This window comes from Oncorhynchus masou, chromosome 32 (assembly GCF_036934945.1).
Source record: "Oncorhynchus masou masou isolate Uvic2021 chromosome 32, UVic_Omas_1.1, whole genome shotgun sequence".
NCBI lineage: Eukaryota > Metazoa > Chordata > Actinopteri > Salmoniformes > Salmonidae > Oncorhynchus > Oncorhynchus masou.
This window is the reverse complement of record NC_088243.1, coordinates 35,086,099-35,113,653: the sequence shown is the minus strand read 5'-3', so window position 1 is coordinate 35,113,653 and position 27,555 is coordinate 35,086,099. Positions and strand designations below refer to the sequence as shown.

Genomic DNA, 27,555 nt, shown 5'->3' with positions numbered 1-27,555 from the left:
TCTTTGTATTGTCTAGTCTATATTTTTGGGGAAATGCATGTTTGTTCTTTATTCTAAACTTTATGGGGAATGAGTTACTGCTGTGTGCTCAATATATTCAAAGTAATATATTATTCTTCCACTAGAAGGCATGATAGGATTGGATGTTATACCTGTCTGGACGCTCAATTATTTCAATGCTGGATGGACAATGGAGACTGCCGCACTTACTTTCTGGTGCTTTTCAGATGTGTGGGGAAACTTTGAGTCTATGACTTTATATATTACAGATTTGGAAAGATACTGTGAGACATCACATTTTTGTCTAGAATAGATGGACATCTGCCTGGAGTTAGTAACGTTTTGGGAATTGTTTACTGTTGATTTATTTACAGCCAGAATAAATACTTTTCACTTCAACGCAATATTGACCCAACTCACCACAGACCAATGGAACTCATATGTGCCGAAATAAACAAACAAGTGTGTAGTAGGCTAGTTACTTCAACTTCAAATTTGACGTGGCAAAGTCAGATTATGATGAGTTTATAAAGTGGGAACATAGATCAATTATATAGATACATCAAATAACTCACATATGGTAATGCATTCACTGATGACTGACTAATGCATGCACAGCTGTTCCAAGGGAGCCACCTCACTGATCACGTGGTACACATTGTCACACACGTACTTCGTCCTAGGCGGGACCTCATGAATGTGATTGAGTGCCCCTTCGGCCAATTAAGGCTTCGCCCCCGAAGTCTCCACCAATGACTGAGGAGGAGGCAGTCTCTTGGATTGAGTCTAATTACATTTTCAAAAGCTTAGGAAAATGGAAAAACAGAAAATTCACTTGGTCGAGCAGAAGTTCATACTCAGTGTTTTGACTGAGATTTGTTTACACATATTTACTGTGGAACTAGAAGGACGTTGTTCATCAGGAGTTTAAATATGGTGAGTTTTATGTTATGGGAATTCAAGAGTGTTTGAAAGTGGTTTATATGTAATTTTGAGACTTTTCAATACAGTAGTAACCACATGTTTAGCTGTATTTGGACGTGAAAGGTATCAGCAAATAGACCAGATCCTACTTTCATTATCCAATTAGTTTTTTTCTCTGCAAAAAAAAGTGAGTGGTCGATCCCTGCTGCGCGGTTATAACGTGGCAAATTGTCTTTGCTAGCATGTATCGTATTGTCAGATGAGATGCAGTGTATTGACTTACAATGTGTCGTCCTGGTTGGTTCTTTTTAGTTCGGCTGCTGTAAACTGTTTGTAAACCTTTTGTCCCTTCATCTTTCCAAGCAAGGCAAAGAGTACATTTTCTAATATGTATTATGCACAGCCTTTCATCACTGATTTTTAGTGTCAGAAGTTGGCAGGGCCAGGGAGGGGACATGGCTGTCATGCAAATTACAATCTTGTGATGAATTGCTAGATGTTCTCTACAAACTCAATGCCTGAAATTTGTGGTGCCCATGTTCTTTTTCAAGGGTGCAGGTGCATGATATCAAGATGTCCTCAGTCATAACATGGATTGCATACCAACAAGTGCAACCTGAATTGTATTATTTTTGTCCACTCCAGACCAAGACACATGCATATCTCTCTCTCTCTCTCTCTCTTCAAACTTTGTACAGTGTATCAAGGTTTAATTCAAACAGTGAGTCCTTAGGGGTGAGTGCTCTGGAACACTTTCTAACTCCACTCCATTAACTTAGTCATGCCATGCATAGCATTCCTCAAAGCAAGTGCATGACTCTAATGATCTGGAACTTTCTTTGGTAACACTTGTATTAATCAGAAAAGTCAAATTTAATCAAACTGTTGGTCCAAGTTGTTAGAGTAGCCTGCAACCCCATCCGATCAAAGAGTATTTCAGGAATCTATGTGCCGTGGGCCAGGCTGCTAAAAGATGGTTTTGATACGGTGAGCGCTTTGATCTTCTCTTGTATTGTCTGGCTCCGTGCTTGTCCAGTTCACTTTTCATCAGAGTTGGGAGCCTGTGAAATTTGCACACACTACATGGTCATTTTCTTAGCAAATAGCCACGTCACTTGGCTGCTGTGAGGACAGATGCCTCCACCCCCGATAATGACTCCTAAAAAAGGATCTCTGGTATTTATGACCAAATCCAGGTGATGAGTCACATGTAGCAAAATTGTGTTCGTACATTGGCTAAAAGTAGAGACTCTGAGCTAGAAAATGTTATACAATGCAGTTGAAGAACAATGAAAGTAATTATGCTTTGAAATTTGATAAAACGTGTAACCCCACTTTTGAGAAAATGGCCGTGAAAGATTTAGTATTCCTACTGTAGAGCTCCGTCTACCCCCATTTCAGCATCGTTCACACCCTCTTAAGCCTTGGCCCCATCCATCTCTTTAAGGATTGGAGTGAACAACCTAAGAATTCAAGACTAAAAGTGGTGTAAGTAAAAGCAAAACATAGTAGTATAGATTTACTTTATCTAGTCCTTGGCCTATATCCTAATCTGACTTTGGTGCAGGCCACGTTGTTCTTCACATTAACGTCTCTGGTAAACACATACTTTATAAAATAATATCGAAGTTTGTCACATGCACAGGATACAGAAGGTGTAAACGGGACAGTGAAAGAGTTACTTGCATAGTGGAGTCTTGTTTAGACCTGTAGCTAGCTAGTTAAACAATTAACCATAATTCCAAATCTAACGCTGCGTTCGAAACAACTGGGAACTCTATGAAAGAAACTCTGACTGGGAAAATGTTATTTTCCACGGTCATCCAACTCGGAATTCCAACTCGGGCCTCTTTCTAGAGCTTCTACGTAGATCATACACGTAATGTTACCGAGCGAACGTTAACTAGCTAGCTAACACTAAGCTTTAACTTGCAATGAAAATTACTTAATGACAAAATTAGAAACGGATAATATCTGAAAATGTCGCTAGACTCTTACCCTTCCATATACATGGATGAACGCTTCTCCCTCCATCATGGTTGCACTAAGTTTGAATATGTAGACAGGTGTTTTCTACAACAGCCATCTTTTTGGACTCATTGCATCTGGCAATCATCTCTCTGCTTCCACTGGGCGTTCCACTGATTTCAAAACTCAGTCAACTTCTTCTGTGACAAGGACACCGTTTCTTCCCCACCACCTCCAGAAAGTAGTCCATCAACATTTTCCCACTGAGCTTTGTCGATAGTGCTATTCACTTCAGGGCAACAATGTTGAGAGCAGTAGCAAAACGTTTTCAGTTGTTCATGATATCTTAAAAAAAAAATCAACAGTAGACAGGATTAGCCACGCATACTTAGCAGCTTATGTTAGACAGAAGCATGCTACATGGCAGACCAATCTGAATTCATCTCTCGGCATGTCCAGCCCATTTTATCTCAGCCAATCATGGCTGGCGGGAATGTTCCTGTATTTTTCCGTGGCTAAACCAACTAGGCTTGTTGGTTTAAAATGTAACAATTTTATTCATATTTACAGATGGCATACACATTTGTTATTAAGGCACATGAAAGTTCACATTCCAGAAGGCATTTCTGTCAAATGTATTTTGAAGAGAAAAAAAGACATAGTGACGTGCAGCGTAGGCCTAGTTTCTTGAAACGGTAACATTTAGGGACTGTGGAGTACTCTTGGCTGTGACCCGGTCTACTGCTGAGCAGTCAGGTAAACCCTGGGCCTGTAGACGGCACGCTCTGCCATGCGTGACACTTCCTCCTGCTGAGCAAACATCACACGTACATCTCCATCTCACCATAAACATAATCTTTGACTTGGCTCAAGAAGCTCTGGCTCCTGGTTTAGGCTTACATGCTGAGGATGATGCGATTACTTTCCTTCAGCATTCTGCCTAGTTTTGTCGTCGGCTTCATAACAGAGGGTTACTTTCAGATTGGAGTGTCTGTTGCTGTTTGTTTTCTTGGTGGTTGTCTCTCACAGATGCAGCTGGATATAATTGCTAATTTCCCAAAGTGTGTGTGTTGGGTCTGTAAGTCCATCCAGTGGGTAGAGGCTTATGGGAAAGCTTCCGAGTGTCTGGCAGAGGGTGAGAGCCAGGCCAGAGTACATAGCAGTCTGCAGAGAGGAGCATACTTCCCATTTTTCAGAGGACTGATCGATCATGCACTTTAAATCCTCCCGTCCACCACTGAGGAGTCACTGATATGTAATGTGGAACGGATCAGCATATAGCACAGCTGTGAAACTGACTGACTGGGCCTTCCTTCCTTCTGCAGGTGGACATGGAAAATTTGTCATGAACCAAAATAAGTGTTTCCCAGCTGTGAACGTCTATGTTCAGAAATGGATATGACTCCAGCTGTATAGCTTCTAGTTCTGTTTTTCAATATTTTTGGACACTTTTCCCTTTTCCATATGAAGGATCTGTGACCTATTATGTTTTTTAAATTTATTCGGGTGACCTAACAAATGTCCTAAACACATTATCTTCAATACCCACTTTGAAGTCTGCATAATGCATATTACTGTAACAATGGAAGCGTTTAACTGGCCTATTGTCATTTGTCATAGTCTGAGGTTGGGAGGCCATTTTGTGCTGTTTGTTCTATTGATATTGAAATGCCTCCAGAGCTATTAGCTTGGCAACTAACAAAGAAAGACCTATTTGGGCTCTCCCTCTCTCTCCCATTGCCTCACACACTGACATAGTGTTCTGTTTTTCTGACAACATGCTGGACTCTCTCTCAAGGCCCCAGTCTGCACTGGATGGGTGGGGACCCTCTTTCTGAGTGACTATGGTGGTAACCTCCATCTTTAATGGGACGTTACATAGCAACTCAAGTGCTACACCAAAGATGGACCACAGCCTGTCGTTTCCATTGGGAACAAATTTGTCATAGTGGGAAAGACGAGCAAGGAGGGGGGCGGAGCCAAGCACAAGTTAGTGACATCCTATTGGTGCGTTCTAGCATGTATTTGCATATTTCTGCTAGGGAACGCCTACTCTGAAGTGCGTGTGTGCAATAACCAAATTTTCCCTTGCATTCCTTTAAAACAATGCAATTTGTAAAAACTTTGACAAATGGTAACTTAGTCCACTCTGTTCATAAGAGATTTTAGACTTGGGAACAGAACTGTATTGATCAAATGTTAGCATAATGTCCTCCATCTTCTCCCACTGCCGGCCACTGGGCTTCCTCTCATCACCATATTTGGTAGTCAATGGAAATGCCAACGGATGCTTCACACTTATACATCCTGTGAAATATCTGTGGCTACACTCTCCTTTTGCCCAGCAACTTCTGTGTTCAAAGGCCTGGACTGAGATGGTTAGAAGGGAAGTTAAGCTAGTCAAAAGGGAATGATTTCATTCACCCCTTCTGTGACGATTGTTCAAATGACTGGATTCAAACCAGGGGCTGTCGTGATGCCTCTTGCACTGAGATGCAGTGCCTTAGACCGCAGCACCACCCGAGCCCATGTACACTACCAGTCAAAGGTTTCAGAACACCTACTCATTCAAGGGATTTTCTTTATTTTTACTATTTCTACATTGTAGAGTAATAGTGAGGAAATCAACTATGAAATAACACATGGAATCATGTAGTAACCAAAAGTGTTAAACAAATCAAAATATATTAGAGATACTTCAAATTGCCTTAATGACAGCTTTGCACACTCTTGGCATTCTCTCAACCAGCTTCACCTGGAATGGTTTTCCAACGGTCTTGAAGGAGTTCCCACATATGCTGAGTACTTGTTGGCTGCTTTTCCTTCACTCTGTGGTCTGACTCATCCCAAACTATCTCAATTTGGTTGAGGTCGGGGGATGGAGGCCAGGTCATCTGATGCAGCACTCTCCTTCTTGGTAAAATCGCTCTTACACAGCCTGGATGTGTGTTGTCATTGTCCTGTTGAAAAACATGACAGTCCCACTAAGCCCAAACCAGTTGGGATGGCGTATCGCTGCAGAATGCTGTGGTACCCATGCTGGTTAAGTGTGCCTTGAATTCGAAATATATCCCAGACAGTGTCACAAGCAAAGCACACCATAACACCTCCTCCTCCATGCTTTACAGTGGGAAATACACATGCCGAGATCAAATTTCCACCGGTCTAATGTTCATTGCTCGTGTTTCTTGGCCAAAGCAAGTCTCTTCTTACATTTACATTTAAGTCATTTAGCAGACTTCTTCTTATTGGTGTCCTTAGTAATGGTTTCTTTGCAGAAATACAACCATGAATTTTCCTCTGAACAGTTGCTGTTGAGATGTCTGTTACTTGAACTCTGTAAACATTTTATTTGCGCTGCAATTTCTGAGGCTAGTAACTCTAATGAAATTATCCTCTGCTTCAGAGTCTTGGGTCTTCCTTTTAGGGCTGGGCGGTATACCGTATTTTACTATATACCGGTATTGATGCAGGTACCGGTTTGGGTTTTTACTTTACCTTCTATAAAGGTATTTGAATGCTTGGTTTGTTAAATGTGATATGCTGTGTGTAATGTCAATTTTTATAGTTTACTCCCCTACTTGAGCCACCCCTTTCTGCTCTCTCTATGCCTCTTTCCAAACAGACCTAGTCCCACCCCCTGTCACTCAAGGAGCGCATTTGTTGTTGCTTGACCACGAGACCCTTTTGTTCCGTCTACATGGTCAATGCAGCAATGTTGACGACAACGATGTTTCCACTTTGATCTTAATATAAATCCACAAGCGTTCTATGATTACAATATTAGTTTGTGTCTCTTACATCTGCAAACAGTTTGTATTTTCTTAACAAGTTAAGCTAAATCGTGTTCGCCACTAATGCTAATAAGTACTGAGTCAGAGCAAACGTAGCTAGCTAATACAGCCTGATACCAGTACTGGTGGAGGCTTAAATCAGCATGTTGTTTGTGCAACAGTATCTTCTAAATCAAAGAGAAATACGTGAAGCATAAATATGTTGGCTATATGAATAAAGATTTAATGTAGCCAAAGATTATAGGGTCCCCTAGGGTAGGAACCAAAGTGATGTTCAGTGTTTCCTGTCACAATAACTCGTCCATGGCATTTTCATTCGTTGTCATGTCAAACACTGTATTCAAAGTGCCCACTATTGTTTATGTTCTATTTCCATGATTCCAAAAGTTCATCCAAGTGTTTTGATCTAAATCGCAATTGCAACATTTGGTTAAAAATAAGGTGTAGTGTTTTTGCCCATATAGTGGCAGTGTGGAAATGATCTCATTTGAGTGCAAGAATGCTGGAAATTATTTTAGGTTGAATTGAACGGTATAAAACAATCAGAATGGAGATATATTCTAAATTATTTCAATGGGTCTATGTGTTGCCACCCTAGGGTCTTGCACTACTCAAAGCTAATTTAGAACTTTTATTATTCAAAAACATAAAATACCGTCAAATTTTTAAAATACCATGATATTATATTTTGGCCATATTGCCCAGCCCTACTTCCTTTGGCGGTACTCATGAGAGCCAGTTTCATCCATAGCACTTTCTGGTTTTTGCACATGAAGAAATGTTTTTAAAATGTTTCGTATTGACTGACCTTCATGTCTTAAAGTAATGATGGACTGTCGGTTCTCTTTGCTTATTTGAGCTCTTTTTGCCATAATAAGGATTTGGTCTTTTACCAAATAGGAATATCTTCTGTATACCCCACTGACCTTGTCACAACACAACTGATTGGCTCAAACGCATTAAGAAGGAAATAAATTGCACAAATGAACTTTTAACAAGTTTAATTAGGAATGCACCGATATGACATTTTTGGCCGATACCAATATCCAATATATATAAAATTGCAGACAAAGGTTACTTTGTTGGCATTTACGAATGTCCCCATTACCAGTAAAACATAATCAAAACCTATTTCATCATACATGTCAAGCAATGAAGTTTCAGGTCTGTCTGTGGCCTCTCTTCCTCGGTGTGTGTACTGTCACTGTGTCCGTTTCCATCTTGTCCGGCTGTGTCTACCATTTCACGTAAACCCTGTTTCTTGTCTGCATCGAAGTAGCGGGCCTTGTACCTAGCAAGAATGTCACCGACTCGCTTGTTCACAGCCTCGAGTACTTTTGCCAGTTTTAACCCCATGGTCTGTGTCGGCAGTTTTGTTGAGCAGGCTTTTCAATGCCATGACTGAGGGTATCACGTCTGCTGCAAACGCAGTTGATGAGCTTATTTTTCGAGTCAGTTTTTCGAATGGCACTAGGAGTGTTCATGTTTCAAACATGTTCTCAAATGCCATTGGAATGGCAGCAGCGGTATGAGAACCAGCACATTCTTGAGCAATATGGCTTTCCTCAGTACGAAATCCTTGTCGACCCACTATGCTGTCAGACTCAGCATGCTCATGGGGCTGACATCGCTGGTCCAAATGTCAGTTGTGAAGCTAATAGCAGTAACGCAATTAGCTCATAGATGTGCGTTTCAGAATTACTGTATAACTCCGGTAGTGCAACATCTGAAAAATAGCTCCTACTTGGTAGTGTGTTTACCGGGGCTCGAGGTGTCGGCGAAAGCCAACATCATCCACAACAGAGAATGGTTGATTGTTAAAGGAATGAATTTTCCTTATCTTAGCGTTAATGGATTTAGCCTTTGATTTGTCTTGCTAAAATGTTCTTAGTCTTTCAAATGACTGCTCGACTTGAACTTGTTTAGTTATTGGAAGTGTGCGCTTAGTATTTTTCTGCTTTGTTCTGTGTAGCGCTGTATTTTTGTGTGGCATCATTACGTTAGATAGGTATGCACATCAGCGTTAAACTAGACATTGGGCCGATGTTGGCATTTTTAGGTAATATCATCTGATTACGATATGCTTACTGTTTTTATTTAATTATTTAAAAAAAAAAATTTGTGCATCCCTACTGTTCATTGAAATGTATTCCAGGTGACTACCTCATGAAGCTGGTTGAGAGAATGCCAAACGGGTGGTTATTTGTAGGAATCTCAAATAAAATATTTTGATTTTTTTTCTCATAACTTGTTGAATTGTATCATGGGAGTCACTCGAAGGTCGCATCTGAAACATGTTGAATGTGGCATGGTTTGTCACATGCTTGTAAACAGTGTAGACTAACAGTGAAATGCTTACTAGAAGGTAGCATCTGAAACACAAAATGTACAAATTACCTCTAGCTGCAGAACATCTCTTTTTTAAAATAATATTTTTTAACCTGAAATGGATACTTACAATGCAAATTCCTTCACCTCCAGTGTCTATTGCAGACTCACAAGTTGACAGTTACCCTGTGGATAATGCAGTGACGGAGAGGCAGTGAAACAATTCCACTCAAGAATAAATAAGGGGCTAGTCAGTTCTATCAAAGACAGCCAACCCTCACTAAGTCTAGCTAAGGTAGCTAGCTAGCAAGCAACACATTGGTTGGCTAGCCAAGAACATTTTAACAATAGTTTGGTAATTACGTTATATCTAATACATACATGACATTAACTCTACTGGACTCAACTTTAATTTTCAAAATAATTCTTACCTGGGTCAGTCACACTGCACATTGGTGTCAAGCTAGGTAGCTAGCTGTGTTAGCAAGATTGATGAAAATGTATTCAGCTGTAAGCAAGTTTCTTCTTCCTCTGTCACCCACCAGGTTAAAAATGTTTTAAATGTAAAATAAAATGCCATTATCCACAAGAGCTTTTTTAGTGGTGCTCTTCTCCTTCTGAAGAGTAATTGTCAGTTGGAAGCGGGGCTTGAGGCACGCAGTTCAAACTGTGATTGACAGCTCAGGAAATATATATATTTTCAAAATAAACAATTTTTTTATGTTTCATACTTAGTGGTACCTCAATAGCTGCAGAATGTGTTTTCAACTACAACTCAATGATCCAACTTTTGCATGCAAAATGTCACTCTGGGAACCTAATGCTAAGGTACCAGAAGTCAATCGAGAATCAACATTATCGTCAGGGTAGAGAAGGTTGTGAGGTGTCTGTTTTTAAACATATTTGATAAATACACTTCCCCCAATATAATTTATTGAAATATATTCCAATCTATAATTTTTCTGTGTGGGTGACCTACCCTAATAAAGCCAGTGCAGCTTTAACCCCAACCCTAGGATATGCTATTGAAGTGTGTTTCCCACACCCGACACCTGTGCAATTTACAGCTGCTGATGTGAAATGCCATGCTGCTCCTCTGGCTATATTGATCCCAGTGTCTAGGTCAGATAACATTTCAGGTCTGTCGGAGGCTTCAGAAAGCAGCTATGAACATAATACTCAGCTATGCAATGGTATACATTGAGTTACTGCATGCTAACACGCTCTGTAGATCTGTTTTCATTTCTCTTCATGGGCTCTTAAAGCCGAGCAGTTTGCATACACAATGTATATATCATTAGTTATTGCTGACATGAACATGCTGAAAGTGTGTTAGATTTCTAATGAGAGAAATATCCAATATACTTTTAAGCTCCACTCCTTGGAGGCTGACTGACTACATGCTGCTCTCTCATCTGCTCTCACTGTGGTGTTCAGGGTTCCTCCTCTACATGTCATAAAACTGGTTCTGCCTGGCCCCCTGTCAACACACACACACACACACACACACACACAGAAATAATTCCATCTAGACACCGTTGCCTTAGAGCAATCAAAAAACGATACATACCTTGGACTAAACATCAGCGCCACAGGTAACTTCCAGAAAGCTGTGAACAATCTGAGAAGGCAGAAGGAACATAAAATTTGACATACCAATTAAACTCTGGCTAAAAATATTTCAATCAGTTATGGAACCCATTGCCCTTCATGGTTGTGAGACCTGGGGTCTGCTCACCAACCAAGAATGCGCAAAAATATCCTCGGTGTACAAGATAAAACACCAAATAATGCATGCAGAGCAGAATTAGGACGATACCCTCTAATGATCCAAATCCAGAAAAGATTTGTTAAATTCTACAACCACCTAGAATTAAGCAATTCCCAAACTTTCCATAATAAAGCCATCAACAACAGGAGATGAACCTGGAGAAGACTCCCCTAAGCAAGCTGTTCACAAACAGAGCCCCAGGACAGCAACACAATTATACCCAACCAAATACAGAGCGAACAAAAATTATTATTTCCAATGTGTCAAGTAATTAACATAAAAACAGAGCAAACTAGAATGCTATTTGGCCCTAAACAGAGAGTACTGACCCAAACTTAAGGAAAGCTTTGACTATGTGTAGACTCTGTGAGCATAGCCTTGCTATTGAGAGAGGCCACCGTAGGCAACCCAAGCCCTCGAGAGAAGGCCGGCTACTGCCCACAAAATGAGGTGGAAACTGAGCTGCACTTCCTAACCTCCTGCCAAATGTATCACCATATTAGAAACACATTTCCCTTAGATTACACAGACCCACAAAGAATTTGAAAACCAAATCCAATTTTGATAAACTCTCATATCTATTGGGTTAGCAATCACAGCAGCAAGATATGTGGCCTGTTGCCACAAGAAAAGGGCAACCAGTGAAGAACAAACACCATTGCAAATACAACCCATATTTGTTTATTTATTTTCCCCTTTTGTACTTGAACTATTTGCACATCATTACAACACATGACATTTGAAATGTCTTTATTCTTTTGGATCTTTTGTGAGTGTAATGTTTACTGTTTCATTTTGTATTGTAAACATATGTTTCCCAAGCCAGTAAAGCCCCTTCAATTGAAATCTAATTGAAATACAGAGAGGGGAGAGGGACAGAGTGCCTGGCCATTTTAGTAGGCTACAGGACACTGTCCTCCCCAGTGCAAGTATCTGTCATCCCTGTCTATCTATTCACAGAGAGGCCTGTTTGTGTGTGTGTATAATGGACCACTGATTACAGTAATGCTGGTGATGGGAGACAATGACACACGGGCAATGACACAGCCATGCAGAGAGACACAGCTCCAGCCCGAGAAGGAGTGTGTGTGCATGTATGTAGAGAGAGGATTCTCTCTGCTCTCTACTGGTGCAGCTGTGAGTTCCATAGCTGGCTCTGGGTTTTGTTTGTGACTCTGTCAAACCATTTGTGGAATGCCACTTGTCATTAAAAGTGCTCAAGATGTTTTTTTTGGCTTCATAGAGGCGTCAAACACTATCAGTGACACACAAACAATTTGGTTGCCTGGCTGCAGTCTTGGTTTGAAGTAATCTACTGAGTAGATTGTCATTATGCAGCAGTCAATATATGTGATGACTCCTCACCCTTTGGGAACATGTTTATTATCACTGTTGTGTCTAGGGCTGTGGCGGTTTCGTCAGCCGGTGATTGTCAACCAAATAACTGTCGGTCTCACGGTGATTGACTGTTAATTAACAAACACATTTAGCATCTTCTGGCTTCCACACATTTTAAAAAGTCCATGTAAGGTAATATAGCCTACACCTTCACAATAAATCCATCATTTTATTTTAGACAGATCTAACGAAGCATGATATGAAGAAAATGTACTCTATTTCAGAAAATAGCGTACTCTGAGTTGTCTTGGTGTGGCTATGCCAAATGGCTGTGGGCTACACTATTTTATATAGCAGATGAGATTTGCTTATAATTCCACTGCATTATTTTATATTATGAAGAATACAATTGAACAAAGCTGAATAAAATATATTTTCTCCCAACGATTTAAGGGAGAGCGCACATGCGGCTATTCTGTGTTAAGCGGTTAACAAAGAAATAGGTACTCCTGTATGCTTAATTTAGAGTTACTGTAACTTCAGTTCTAAAAACGTTGAGCTATAGGTTTTTATTTTCAATACATTTTAATACATGATGAGACTAATGATTTTGAAAGGTCACTTGAAAGGCATGAGCTCTGCTTTGTTTTTGTTTCTTGCGCAGGCTGTACACACCCTAATAGTCTCTCATTCACAATTTGACAAGCACTTGATAATGGCTCGAATTTCACAGCGGCATCCGCGTTGTGTCTAATGCACCCTAAAAACATCCATGCCTTTTGTGGCCCGGAGTACTGCGTTGTGCAGTATTACTGCGTCATCCGAAGTGTCTCTCACTCACATGGCTCTCCGTCACGTGATCTGGTCTTTCTCACAGGCTACAAGTGAAGACAGACACATCGGGGATGCAACTGTGCACGTCCTTATCCAATGCCGAGGTGCATATAAAAGATTTTGGAAGAACTGTCCACGTTTACAAACAAGATGAGTAGGCCTAACGAACAACAAAAGCACTAGCCTTTTATCCCCCATAGTATAAAAGCCAACCTATTCTGTGAGAAATAAATATTCCTAACAGTCTGGGACAGTTGTGATTTGATGGATCCCAAATTAATACAACCACTAGCATACATTTTTTTTGTGTATTTGTTCAGTTAAGAACAAATTCTTATTTTCAATGACTGCCTAGGAGGGGGCAGAACGGCACATTTGTACCTTGTCAGCTCGGGGATTTGAACTTGCAACCTTCCGATTACTAGTCCAACACTCTAACCACTAGGCTACCCTGCCGCAACAGCCCTAGTTGTGACTCGCTTTAGTGACGTTTGTTGTGAACACACTGGAAACAAATCAGCAGCATTAACAGCAGGCCCTAGATTGCTATTTTCCTGTCTGTGCATGGCCAACCACAGAGGTTTACTTGTGTTGCTGACTTGTAATGATATGCTTGGTCAAGTCTGTCATCAGACTGTTCTCGTTTTCTTTTCTTTTTTAACCCCCCCCCCCGGGTTGGCTCAGCTGCCTGCCTGCACCCTGCCCGCCACCCTGCCTGCCACCTAGACCTACTTTAAAGGAATGTTTGGAAGCCTCCAATAGGCGTGGTGTAGTAAGTATAGGATGCTGACAGACCAACAGTGAGTTTGTACAGTACCAGTCAAAAGTTTGCACACCTACTCATTCAAGTTTTCCATTTTTTTCTGTTCATTTTTTAATATATATATATTAAAAACATTTTTTTTTCTCCTACATTGTAGAATGATAGTGAAGACATCAACTATGAAATAACATATGTAATAATCAAAAAGAAAATAAACAAATCAAAATATATTTGAGCCACCCACAGGCCACGCAGGATGTCATTTAGCCAAGGTGCGTCTTGTTTCCTCACTGAGCAAGTAAAACAGCTGTTTAGGAAATGTAGGCGCCAACAGGAGGTCAATGGAGGAATCTCCGGAAAGGCCGTCTGTCTGGACTCAAGACTGTTGTGTACAGTAACCTGAGTTTAAGGTCTTCTGTAAAAGTGGGACAATAGGTTACATTTAAATGTCACATTAATCAAATGTAAGACATGGCCCATGAGAATAACCATATTAAAGGTATTTAATTTAGGAAATATCAGGAAGCCCAGAGGATGAACACACCTGATTGCTGTATTTCCTCTTCATCCCCTCCAGCTCTCCCTCCCTGCTTCCAACTCCCTCCCTTGTCACAATCACAACTCATACAGTAGTCCTGAGGATAGCGATGATGAATCATTTTATCAGTCATGTTAAGGGTGTATCCCATCCTTTTAGGACTTTTTATCCTTGTCTAAATCTGTCCGGTTAGTCACTTGTCTAGCTTTAACTTTGTGCTGTTATAAAGTATTTTGTCTCCAGGACAAACATTTTCTACCTAACTGTCTGTTAGACATACAATACTGGTCCTGTGTGTTTCGTTCACACCCTCTGTTGTCTGGGTGGGGACAAAGACGCAGAGGAGCTTGACAAAACAAGCTTTGAGTCTCTAAGTGGTAAATATTTTGGCTCTTGTTGCCAGCATTGGAATAGAGCAGTCTTATTCACAGATGCTTGTTCTGTATTGTAAGCTTGTCTTATGGTGTGAGTTTAATTGGAGAGCAGAATCTCTGAATAGTATGGAACACACTAGAACTCTGCAAGGGTCCTCTTATTCTATGGAATGACATCACTGCTATATCATCCACCCTTGAGGATAGTATGACATTTTAGTCTCTTTTGAAGGAAGTTGTCAATTACAGAAAGACTTGACCTACTTTCCAACCTAAGCTTGAAGCTTATTTTGTTGGCGTCATCTATGTGTCCAATCATCCAATCATTTAACAAAATGTTAGACAGTGGAAGAATGCGCTCTCTCTCTCTCTCTCTCTCTTGTCTCATGTCTGTGCATGGCTGTGTTTCCTGTTTTAGCATGCATTGTCACCCCCCTAGTGAAAAGTGAGCACTCTGTTAACCCCACCCTCACCTTGACCACTGACTTGCATACCTGTCACTACCCTGTCCCTCCGTGTTGGACCTTTTACAGGTTATAAGGTATTGAGATCAGAAATGCTGTAATGTGTAAAAGTGATAGGCTTACAGTACTGTACATGCAAAAGTTTATTAGGAAATCATTTGGAGCTAGAATTAGTGAACTATATTGAATTAAATTCTACTGTACATCTTGATTTGATAACAGCTGTCCACAAGAAATAATTTCCAGCTTTACTCCCATCAACAAAAAATGAACTTATTTTTAGGCTAAATTAGCCAAGTTCTTCTTGGTGAAATCTGGCTTTCAAACAATGAAAACAACTGCTAAATTTAGACATCCTAATTTGGACAGCTGTTATCAGATGTCCAGTAGAGTTGAACCTCGTAGCTGTTAACCCCTTCTTCCTGGTTATTTGGAAAATAAGGACATGCATGAGTGATCAGAGGGAGTTAAAGCTACAGTAGGAGATTACTGACTCACTCTAAATCAATCAACAGGTTACAAAGTGCTTGAGCAGCATTGACGCCTGACTGAAGCGATATTGAACACACACACACACACACACACACACACACACTGGTAATGATTAACTACCAGGGTTTTCCTTCTCCATTCCCATGGTGTGAAGCTTCCAGCTCCACCATGTTTACTTACACAAAATCACTGACCGTAATAGTGTCAGTGGATACAATAACCCTGCTCTGACATACACACACACACACACACACACACACATCCTATTAACTGTTTGTTAATATGGACGTTTTGTATCTTGATGTTTTTAATTTTGTCTGCATTAGATGCTCAGACAAAAGAGCCACAATGCTCCTCTACCCTTTTGGTGTGACTAACATGGAATTAACAGAGTGTTGTTGGTTTACCATCGGCTGTGGGTAATGCAGTGCCAAATGCCACAGTAATGATGTATCAGTGCTAAGCTACTTTCATAAGTGTATATCATATTACAAGCCATCTTTTGACATTTTTCCATGTATTAATACTCATGTTCATGTATACCATGTGACCTTACCAGGCAAAAGTCGAGTTAGGCTATAACTTGGCCATATAGCTCGGTGAAAACTGCTGCAGATGATGCATCTGAACATTCGTCTATGCTTAGCTAATTGAATAAGTGGACAGTATCATAGCGTGCGATCTTAACATTCCATATGTCTGTTTCCTCCAGGGAAATGTGTGGGTGTAGAGGACTACCACCAGGCTGCTGAGTGAACCTTAATGCCCAGAAAACAGCACCCAGTATGGACATCATGGAAGACTTCCCTCTCCCACCTCCTGAAAGTAAGTAATGCCAACATCCTCCTCCTCTCTTCCCCTCTCTCTCTCGGACTCAATCTCTCCCAGCACATCTAACCCCCCCCCCCGAACACATGCTGCTACCCAGATCTGTCGACAGCTACTGTATATATATATGCACGCACGCACGCGCACACACACACACACTCTTACTTTTGTGTGTGGACACTCCTTCAAATTAGTGGATTCGGCTATTTCAGCAACACCCGTTGCTGACAGGTGTATAAAATCTCACACACCGCCATGCAATCTCCATAGACTAACTTTGGCAGTAGAATGGACTTACTGATGAGCTCTAACTTCATGGGATGCCACCTTTCCAAATAGTCAGTTCGTCAAATTTTGGCCCTGCTACAGCTGCCCCGATCAACTGTCGGTGCTGTTATTGTGAAGTGGAAACCGCTAGGAGCAACAAAGGCTCAGCCGTGAAGTGGTAGGCCACACAAGCTCACAGAATGGGACCGTCGATTGCCGAAAAATCGTCTGTCCTCGGTTGCAACACTCACTGCCCCTGTAAGCAACTTCAGCATAATAACTGTTCGTTGGGAACTTCAGGAAATGGGTTTCCATGGCCGAGCAGCCGCACACTAGTCTAAGATCACCATGCGCAATGCCAAGCGCAGGAAGGAGTGGTGTAAAGCTTGCCGCCATTGGACTCTGGTGCAGTGAAAACGTGTTCTCTGGAGTGATGAATCACGCTTCACCATCATCCACCATCTGGCCGTCCAACAGACGACTCTGGGTTTGGCAGAATGCCCCAATGCATAGTGCCAACTGTAAAGCTTGGTGGAGGAAGAATAATGGTCTTGAGCTGTTTTTCACGTTTGGCCTGGGCCCCTGAGTTCCAGTGAAGGGAAATCTTAACACTACTGCAGACAATGACATTCTAAATGATTCTGTACATCCAACTTTGTGGCAACAGTTTAGGGAAGGCCCTTTCCTGTTTCAGCATGACAATGCCCCCTTGCACAAAGCAAGATTCATACAGAAATGGTTTGTTGAGATTGGTATGGAAAAACTTGACTGGCCTGCACAGACCTGACCTCAACCACATCGAACACCTTCCGATGAATATTGAACGCCGACTGCGAGCCAGGCCTAATCACCCAACATAAGTGCCCAACACCTCACTAATGCTCTTGTGGCTGTATGGAAGCAATTCCCTGCAATGTCCCAACATCTAGTGGAAAGCCTATAGCCGCAAAGGGGGACCAACTCCATATTAATTTTGGGATGAGATGGTCGACTAGCAGGTGTCCACATACTTTAGATCACGTAGTGGTGGATGTAGCTCATTGTCCTGAGATGGTATCTTTTTTTTTTATCTTCTTTTTTTTGTAACAGCAGTCTTGTAATGTTTTAGCAACATTAACTAACATGTCTCCAAAGGGTGTTTCAGCTCATGGTGATGGCCATCTAGGTATTCTATGGATTTATTCTGGTCATGTTGATGAAGTAATAGGTTTGAAACGTCTGTTTTGGTGGACACACTGATGGTCAGCTCAGCTCCCAGAGTGCCTTTCAAGATGGACATGGCAGAGTGTGCAAACAACACATTCCTCTCCTCCTCCGCTGCTCTGGATCTTGTGGGCCACGGAACGAAGGAGTGAGGAGGAGGAGAAATGTGCCACGACTGCGAAGAGCAGACAATGTGCGTCAGTATCCAAGCCCGGGCTGAATACTGCAGCATCACACACACACACACACACCCCTCGGAAAGGAACAGGCCAGATAAATCCCTCAGTTGCCTTGTTGCCGTGGCGATGCTGGAGCACATCGTAAGCCAATGACTCATTGAGCAGAGCAGTGTGGCAGACTGGAGAGGAGGGGAGGCACAGGAACAGAATCCATATTGTGGTTATGAATTAACAATGGGTGCTGGGGACAGGCCTAGTGTGTGTGCTGACTAGAGACCATTGAGAAGACTGCAAGCATGCACATTCTCACAGAGCCAACTGTCTATAGCTTCATCATCCACACTCGATTGTGACCAAATTATTGAATGGGCAATTGATGTGAATAATCTGTTCAACTTTTAATGCAATCCCTCTTACATGACATCCCGCTCTGCTTTACTTGGCCCTGCCTGTGCTTCAGAGAGTAGACATGAAGAATGTTGGAATGAATATTCATCCCATGGCTCAGCAGTGATACAGACCTCTTCAGCAGCGGCTAGCTTTTCCCTATCTGTCTAACTGGTCCAACACAGCTGTTCATTACCACGGCTGATTAAATCTCTTTCCAGCTTTTCTCTCCTAATGTTCTGCTCTAGCTCTTTCACTGACTTTTAGTTTTGTAGTTTGCATAAAGGGGTCACAGAGCCCATAGTGTTAGTCATGGGCCATTGTCATAACACCAAACTGAGGTATTTGACACTACCTGTCAATCATAATGGTGATTTAGACTAGAGTGGTCATCGTGCTGTGGAACTTCAAAGCTTTTGGGTCCCTGAGACGTTAGTCTGTGTAGTATGTATCAGAACCACTTTGGGGAAGGACTTATTTAACAGGTAGTTTAGTCCTGCGGGGTTAGTAACTAACCTCTTTGGCGCAAGCGTGCCGCTAGCGACCCACCTCAAGAACATCCGGTGAAATTGCAGGGTTCCAAATTCAAAATACAGAAATAATCTTTAAGCCGATGTATAACACTTGTATTTTTATGAATGTTTATTATGATTAACTTCTTGTTAATCCAGCCTCTTTGTCAGATTTCAAAAAGGCTTTACGGCAAAAACATACCATGCAATTATCTGACAGCGCACTGCTGACAAAAGCATACAAACATTTTCCAACCAAGTGGAGGAGTCACAAAGTCAGAAATGGCGATTTAAAATTACTTACTTACCTTTTGAAGATCTTCATCTGGTTGCAGTCACAAGAGTCCCAGCTACACAATAAATGTTTGTTTTGTTCGATAAAGTCCGTCTATATCCCAAGTTCTCCGTTTTGTTGGCGCGTTTTGTTCAGTAATCCACTGGTTCAAAGGCGGTCAAAACATGCAGACGAATACATCCTAATAGTAATGGTAAAGTTCGTTGAAACATGTCAAACGATGTTTATAATTAATCCTCAGGTCGTCAATTGTCTAAATAATCCATATTTAAACCGGACAATAGCGTATGCAATAGAAAGGTAAAACAACGAAGGGCGCGCACACGGTCACGCGTGCAAACCAGTACTGCATGCTTCCTCAGTCCACTGACAGAAAGGTCTCCTTCATTTTTCAGAAAACAAGCCTGAAACAATGTCTAAAGACTGATATCTAGTGGAAGCCATAGGAACTGCAATCTGGGTCCAAACCCATTAGATACTCAATAGGCATTCAATTGAAAACCACCCACATCAAAAAAATCCCACTTCCTGGATGGATTTTCCTCAGTTTTTCGCCTGCCATATCAGTTCTGTTATACACAGACATTTATTTTAACAGTTTTGGAAACTTTAGAGTTTTCTATCCAAATCTACCAATTATATGCTATATCCTAGCTTCTGGGCCTGAGTAACAGGCAATTTACTTTGGGCATGCTTGTCATCCAGATGTTAAAATACTGCCCCCAAGCCCAAAGAAGCTAACGAGTTGTGTAAGTGATGCGGTTGATGTTGTGGGCCTAACCTCTAGCCTGAGTAAGTAAGGCTAAGTTGCTATTAACCAGTGTTTGTTGTAACGGCTGTATAAACGTCAGCTCAGAGTCAGACAGGAAGTACTTAGCCAGGACAGGAAACATAACTGATATAAATGAGGGTCAAGAAGAAAAAGGTATAGGCCTATACTGAGAAAGCTGAGTAGAAAATCTTCTCATTTAAACAATGCAAAGTGGGAAATTAAGAGTTCTTCTCTGATTTGGTCATTCAGGAAATTGGGCCAGACATTTTTCACACTTTCTTGGTAGGAACAGTCAGGATATGAGAGTTCACTTTGTAGGTTAACCTAGTCATGGGGAAGCCTGAATCCTGATAGTCCCAGTACAAAACACTGTCCTGAGTCACATGAGGAATCTGTGGTATGTTTAAGAGCAGAGGCATGCCAGTTTCTGTTAGAAACTCAGCTCGGACCAGGGAGGTAAAGTAGCAGTTTCAGATGGGGTTGTGACCTCCTAAACTGGAGCTACTGCCTCCCATAGGGGAACTGTGGTATAGGACTCTGGATCCAATAGGAAGCCCACTCTTGTGGAGAGAAAGGGAAGTTTGAATGGGCTGAATACAGAGCATTCCTTTCATCTATTCCACCAGATGAGTTATGTCACGGTCTGTGAATTATTTGACCAGCATTCCGGCAGGCATTTTGATGTTATGTCTTTTTCTTTTCACACCTTACCGCCTTTTCATCAACCCTTTACACCCCTTCCTCTTTATCTGTCCTATTTCACCTCCTTTGTTCAGTATGGCAGGTCCTCACACGTCCGCTGTCAGAAAGTACCAGAGATGTGCTCTCACAATGCCTGTCATTTTAATTTGAGCTTTTCTTTTGGTTCTTCTACGCCTTACAATGGTGTCAGTCAGTGTGCTCAATCTGTCACATGTTCAGTTGAACAAACCTACTGTGACTAACCCAACACACAACCCTCCCAATGGAACCTCCTCTACCTTAGCAGTGAAAAGAACAATAAACTGTATAGAGAGAGCAGGTTGCCCCTAACCCAAAACACCATGTCACTTTAAGAGTACTCCTCTGAATGAGGTCTACAATGACAGTAACATTCCATATACACCCTCAGCAGTTTAGGTCAGAGAGGGAAAGCCATCTCTCCATAGTGTTTTATAGACGGCATTCCTTCAGTTTTATTTAACTAGGCAAGTCGATTACGAACACATTTTTATTTACAATGACGGCCTACTGTTCACCCTCATACTATTGTAGCTGAGTCGGGCCCTATTCATACAGGGATGCCTAGGCCTGTTCTGGAACACAAGTGCTACATCTCAATAGTATAAAGTGACTTCCGTTCCTCATTTCCATTTCTTCATCCACACCGATCTGAAAGGAGAGGAAGCCATTTTGGACTGTTGAGATTCAGCCTAGCAAGAATGGGAAAGATGGTGGTTTTCCTGGTCACTGGGGGTGTGACAACTCTGTTTCCTGTTCACCTAATTGCATTGTGGGAAGACAATTTGTTATTTGCCTCCTCTATGTCACAGTTAGTCATTGGTTTCTTTGAACAGAAAGTAGCAGTTACATTTTTTTACTCTGTCAATAGTTTGTTTTAGCAAGACCTTTTTAAGTATTGTGCACAACCTCTAATGTTCCCATAACGTTCCCATAATGTTCCATGTTTAACTTTAACTTACAGGGCTTGTTTTAGGCTGATATCTGATGTTCTCTTGGATCAATACCCAAATGTTAGTTCATTAAATAAATTAATAATTTGCTGTCAACATTGTAATGCAAGTACTAGTAGTTGTCTTTACATTACGTTTGGATTGAATTGGAGCAATTATATTAAACTTCCTGTTTTTTTTTGTTTTTAATTTAATTGAATGAGTTTGATTTTATTTTGGTATAATTTAGCTAGAGTTATATTGAAAACATAGACCCACCCTTTTGCTAATTACAAACTTGCATTTGGTGGAGTGATTTATATTTAACTTGGTACTATGTTTTGAAGTTGTGATGCTCTTTGAGCGTAATTATTAAACATAAATTGTTCTACTTCCATGTGTCTCATGTTCTCACTCTTTTTCCACATTTTGTTGTTACAGCCTGAAATGTTCAAAATGCTTTCAAATGAATTAAAAATGAATCTAAAATGTCTTCAGTCATTAAGCACTACACCCCTTAACAAGTAAAAGGAGTAAAAATGTGCTTAACAGGTCACCATAATAAATTGCGTATAATCACCCTGTGTGAAATAATAATTTTAACATGATTTTTGAATGACTACCTCATCTCTGTACCCCACACACACACAATTATCTGTAAGGTCCCTCAGTTGAGAAGTGAATTTCAAACACAGATTCAACCACAAAGACCAGGAAGGTTTTCCAATGCGTGGCAAAGAACGGCATCTATTGGTAGACGGTTAAAAATAGAACAAGCCGATATTGAATAATCCTTTGAGCATGGTGAAGTTATTAATTACAGTTTGGATGGTGTCAATACACCTAGTCACTACAAAAATACAGGCATCCTTCCTAACTCAGTTGCCGGAGAGGAAGGATACCGCTCAGGGATTTCACCTTGAGGACAATGGTGACTTTAAAACAGTCAGAATTGAATGGCTGTGATAGTAGAAAACTGAGGATGCGTCAACATTGTAGTTACTCCACAATACTAAACTAATTGACAGAATGAAAATAATTCCAAAACAGCATCTTGTTTAAAACAGAATGAATAAAGTAATACTGCAAAACATGTTTTGTCCTGAATACAAAGTTATGTTTGGCGCAAATTCAATACAACACATTACTGAGTACAACTATCCATATTTTCAAGCGAAGTGGTGGCTGCATCATGTTTTGGGTATGCTTGTAATCGGACTGGAGAGTTTTTCAGGATACAAAAGAAACGGAATGGAACCAAACACAGGCAAAATCCTCGGAAAACCTGGTTGTCTGCTTTCTACCAGACAGACACTGGGAGATTTTAATTCACCTTTCACCAGGACAATAACCTAAAACGCAAGGCTAAATCTATACAGGAGTTGCTTACCAAGAAGACAGTGAATGCTCTGGGCGAGTTAGATTTTCAAGCAGATTTAAATAAAAATTATGGCAAGGCTTGAAAATGTTGTCTAGCAATGATCAACAGCCAATTTGACAGAGCGTGACAGAGCGTGAATAATATAAAAAATAAATGGGTAAATGTTGCACAATCCAGGTGTGCAAAGCTCTTAGACTTACCCAGAAAGACTCACAGCTGTAATCGCTGCTGAAGGTGATTCTAACATGTATTGACTCAAGGGGTTAAATTAATCTAATCAAGATTATATTAGTGTTTTAATGTTGTATTAATAGTACAGAGTATTTTGTGTAGATTGTTAATTTTTTAAAAACCATTTTAGTCTCACTTTAACACAACAAAATGTGGAAGAAGTCCAGGGGTATCAATACTTTCTGAAGGCACTGTATACGTTAGCTGTGTTGATCTGACTCTCTCCCTCTCTCCTCTCTTAGTGTTGGTGGACAATGTGCCCTATGCAGATGAAGAAGAGGGGGAGCAGTTTGAATTTGATGACAGTGGGGATGAGGTCCCTGAGGCAGACCAGCTGCCCCCCGCCCCTCTGGCCCCTGACTACGGGGCCCAGGCCAATGGTGTGGCCCCAGAGCCAGAAGGAGCAGACCCCGAACACCACCTAGAGGGGCAGCCCTCCAACCCAGACCCCCCAGCAGCGACAGCGACTGTGGACACAACTACTGCTACAGTTGCCGCATCACTTCCAGTTCCAGCTACCATGGCCACAACAGACACAGCAGAAGGGGAAAAGGCTTCAGCAGTCCCAGTCCCAGCTGACACAGACCGTGACCTACCCCCTCCTCCACCTTCAGAGGACTCCTCTCCTGTAGGAACAGACTCTGTTGGTTAGTGGAAACAACCGTTCAGTGTTCCTCTTTAGCACCTGGAGCTCTGAAGATGGGCTCTCTTTTGTCTCGCCGTAGTCCAAATATACACAAATAATGTACCTCCACAAGCAGATCATAGCTCCACACTCAGTGGGTGCTGTACAGTAGAGGGTGTCATGCAATCCATCAGCGCATGTTGTGACTATTGCCTCCACATGTTATATAACCTCATTCTGGCACATGCTCCATGTCCGGCAGGGATAGACGATAGCACAGCACCGCCCATCTCTCTCCTGACGCCTGGTATCGCTGGCTGCAGGGGATACTCCTGGAATTCATTAAAATAATATATGCCATTTAGAAGACTCTTTATCTAAAGCGACTTACAGTCATGCGCGGGTACATTTTTACGTATGGGTGGTCCCGGGAATCGAACCCACTACGCTGGCGTTACAAGAGCCATGCTCTCTCTACCAACTGAGTTACAAAGGACCCACACACAGTTTGACACCAGCAGGATACTACTACTGCTCTCTTGCTCATCCTCTTGCTAACACGTACATTCCATGCTCTTGCCCCTCTCTAGGAGTCATAGCCCAAGTTCCTATGTCTCTCCCCCTCTGACACTTACAGCCCAGTCCAATTGATAGGTCAGGTCCCTCTCCATTGGCTGTTCAGTAGTGTTTGCCCTTCAGCATATCTATCTGTACACTCTTAGGAAAAAAGGGTTCCAAAAAGGTTATTCGACTGTCCCGATTTGGTCAACCCGTTTGGGTTCCAGGTAGAAGCTTCTGGGGGAAAAGTTCTACAGGTGTAACCCAATAGGGTTACACCTGGAATCAAAAAGGGGAAACCTAGTTAGTTGCACAACTGAATACATTCAACTGAAATGTGTCTTCTGCATTTAAGTCAACCCCTCTGAATCAGAGAGGAGCGGGGGGGCTGCCTTAATCAACATCATCGGCACCCAGGGAGCAGTTGTTGGGGGTTAACTACCTTGCTCAAGGGCAGAACAGCAGATTTTACCACCTTGCCGGCTCAGGGATTCAAACCAGTAACCTCTTGGTTACTGGCCCAACACTCTTAACTGCTCGACTATCTACCTGTAGTGTGTTCTAGTGGGTGATTTACCTCTTCTGACTCCAGGGCCTGAGACGAGGCCTCTCTCTCTCTGCTGTAGGACCGTAAACACACAGCAGTCTCTGTCTGGACCAAGCAGATTGGAGTATTAAGAAAATTTGCTGTAAACCACAGATTTCTTCTTCAGTGTTCTCCAATGATCTTATTCACTTAACCAAATTGCTCTTATGAAATGTTATGGCACTACCTTTAAGTATCTCAGAGCGGCAAAGTAATCCAGTACCAAAGTAGTTCCAGCACATTCAGAGCATCCAGCAACTGTAGCTGTGTTGTATTGATGGGGGCTCATTCGGGACTAACAGACTGTATTACGTTTCCATTTTAGATAAGGCAGTGTCCAGCGATGACCCTCCCCCAGCCAACCCTAGGACCACCTCCCAGAAGAAAGTCAACCCCTACTCTGTGATTGACATCACCCCCGTCCAACTACAGCAGCTGGAGCAGCAGCATGGGCTTGCACCTTCCTCACCGGTTGAGAGGGTGGGAGGAGAGGAGGGACAGGGACAGGATGTTTCACCCACCAGCCCCCCCTGTGTCCCCCCGGGTTACTCTGTGCCTGTGCCCTGTGGATACGCCACCCCCTCTGGCGTGCCCTTATCACGCCAGCCTACACCACGCCCATCATCATCCGCCACTTCTCTCTGGACGAGGACGGTAAAGGAAGAACCCACCCAGAGTGGAACCCTGTAGAAGGATTTGAACAGACGTTCCTCTTCTATTCTTTCTACTCTGTCCTGCATTCATGTCGCGAACTTCAGAATAGCGTGGTGTAATGTATTTTATAGATTGTTTCTACAATGAACCGAGCACTGAATAATGTGGTGGGCATGATGACTGTTCAAACTTTGACTTCCTTGTCCTATGATGGACTTCCCCCGTCCTCTCCCCTACTGACTTTGAGATGAGAGTCTATGGCACCTGCATGCTCTGTACTCCCAACTCATTTTTCCTCTGCTTTCTCTGTCGCATTCCTTTTTTCCTAAAGCCTTGCCACAAGGAAGTGGGGGCTAAATTTAGCCGCCCACTAAATTCTGTGTTGGCGTTGAGGATTTTCCTGTTTTCTTTCAATGTTACTGTAGAACTTTTCAAATTCGTGGCTTGGCCAGTCTGGGGGAAAATTGCAGTGTAATTTAAGCTAGCCAACATATCACAGAGTCATTCCTGTGAAAAATGTTAAGACATTTGGAGTGTTTTGTGCAAGTATTTTAAAGGGTATATTCTGGAGTTAAAATGCCAATATATTTATTGATTGTTCCAATATACTGTAAGGTTGTTCTGTAGGAAATATTCTGAAACGTAGGCCTATCGTTAATATAATATAGCAGTTCATCATTGTAGTTTTTAGAAGGAGCAATGCATTCTGAAGTATCTTTATAGCTCTTTAATACAAGTTTAGTTTCAGTGATGGCTGCCCCCTGGTGGTACATAAGGTTTATTGCAAACTGCACATTTTAGGTCATGTTTTTATTTATTGAAGGAGAAGTCCAAGTTCATTACTGTTGTTTCTCTCGCTCTCTCCCTTCAGTTACTGTGGTAGCGACATGCAACACTTCTGTAGACAGGTGAGTGACTCTCCTGTCAGGCTCTTTCTTCACTAATCTGATTTATGTCATCTAGTTGATCTTCCAGAATTTGTGATTGTGGCATGTTGGTTATTTGCATTGGAATAGCAGGTGGTTATTATTACTCTTTTCATTCAAGTGTCTTTAGTGAAGAGTATCCTGCCATCAGGGAGGAGGATGCTTTGTCCAAATGGGTGTCGGACCCTGCAAACACAGCCTGGATGGAAAGTAAGTACTCGTTCTCTTCTCATTTAGCTACCAGTGAGAACTGTCTTTTCCTGACATTTTCTGTCCTGTTTGTGTTTACCTAGTATTTACTACAGAATTGTGGTAACAATGATGCATACTTTTTGGCCTGCTTAGAACACCACAGGACAGGCATTAAGGTTTGCAGTGCACCCTGAGTCCACCACCAAGTCCCGTGCACAATGCATGATTATGCAGATTTCAGGTTTCTGTCTCTCTTTTTTTTTTTTTTTTTTCTCTCAAATGAAACACCAGACACTTCCTTCCTTCCTTCCTCTAGCTCCTTTTGAGGAACCGGGCCCTTTGTGTGGTCTTGCCTCTCCTCAGTTCCCTGAAACTGTATTTTGTCCGTTGTGGGAAGATTTGTTGCACGTTGAGACCTTTAATTCGTTCGAACATGGTTGCTTTGTCATTTAGATCCAGATGAAGTAATTTATGATGACGTACCCAGAGAGAACTCTGATTCAACTACAGGTTAGTGCAGCATTCTTTCTGTGCTCCTTTTATCCTTATTCCATTGTACTGTCATTGCCCTTTTGCCACAGTGTCTGAGTACTTCTGCATAGTCTGAACTCTCTTGCATTTCTAAAACCTAATGTGCTGGAATTATTCATCAGATTAATGTCATGTGCCCCTAGCCTAACACAGTTTTGATTATGTTCAGTTGATGTCCTAGAACTGCC

General features: G+C 41.8%; 1 protein-coding gene across 3 annotated transcripts in view; it reads left to right on the top strand.

The window, feature by feature from the left end:
* Window positions 1-809: 809 nt before the first annotated feature.
* Window positions 810-27,555, top strand: part of LOC135526008 (rho guanine nucleotide exchange factor 10-like) — a 104,902-nt gene continuing 78,156 nt past the window's right edge. For 2 of the 3 annotated variants that reach the window (XM_064954026.1, XM_064954025.1), the window contains exons 1-6: window positions 810-936; window positions 16,301-16,413; window positions 23,538-23,942; window positions 26,590-26,626; window positions 26,766-26,854; window positions 27,290-27,346. In XM_064954026.1, coding sequence (XP_064810098.1) covers window positions 16,374-16,413; window positions 23,538-23,942; window positions 26,590-26,626; window positions 26,766-26,854; window positions 27,290-27,346 — 628 coding nt within the window. In that variant the 5' untranslated portion in view covers window positions 810-936; window positions 16,301-16,373. Of the gene's footprint in view, window positions 937-16,300; window positions 16,414-23,537; window positions 23,943-25,562; window positions 25,719-26,589; window positions 26,627-26,765; window positions 26,855-27,289; window positions 27,347-27,555 lie in introns of those variants that run through there. The other variant, XM_064954027.1, reaches the window with a different exon arrangement.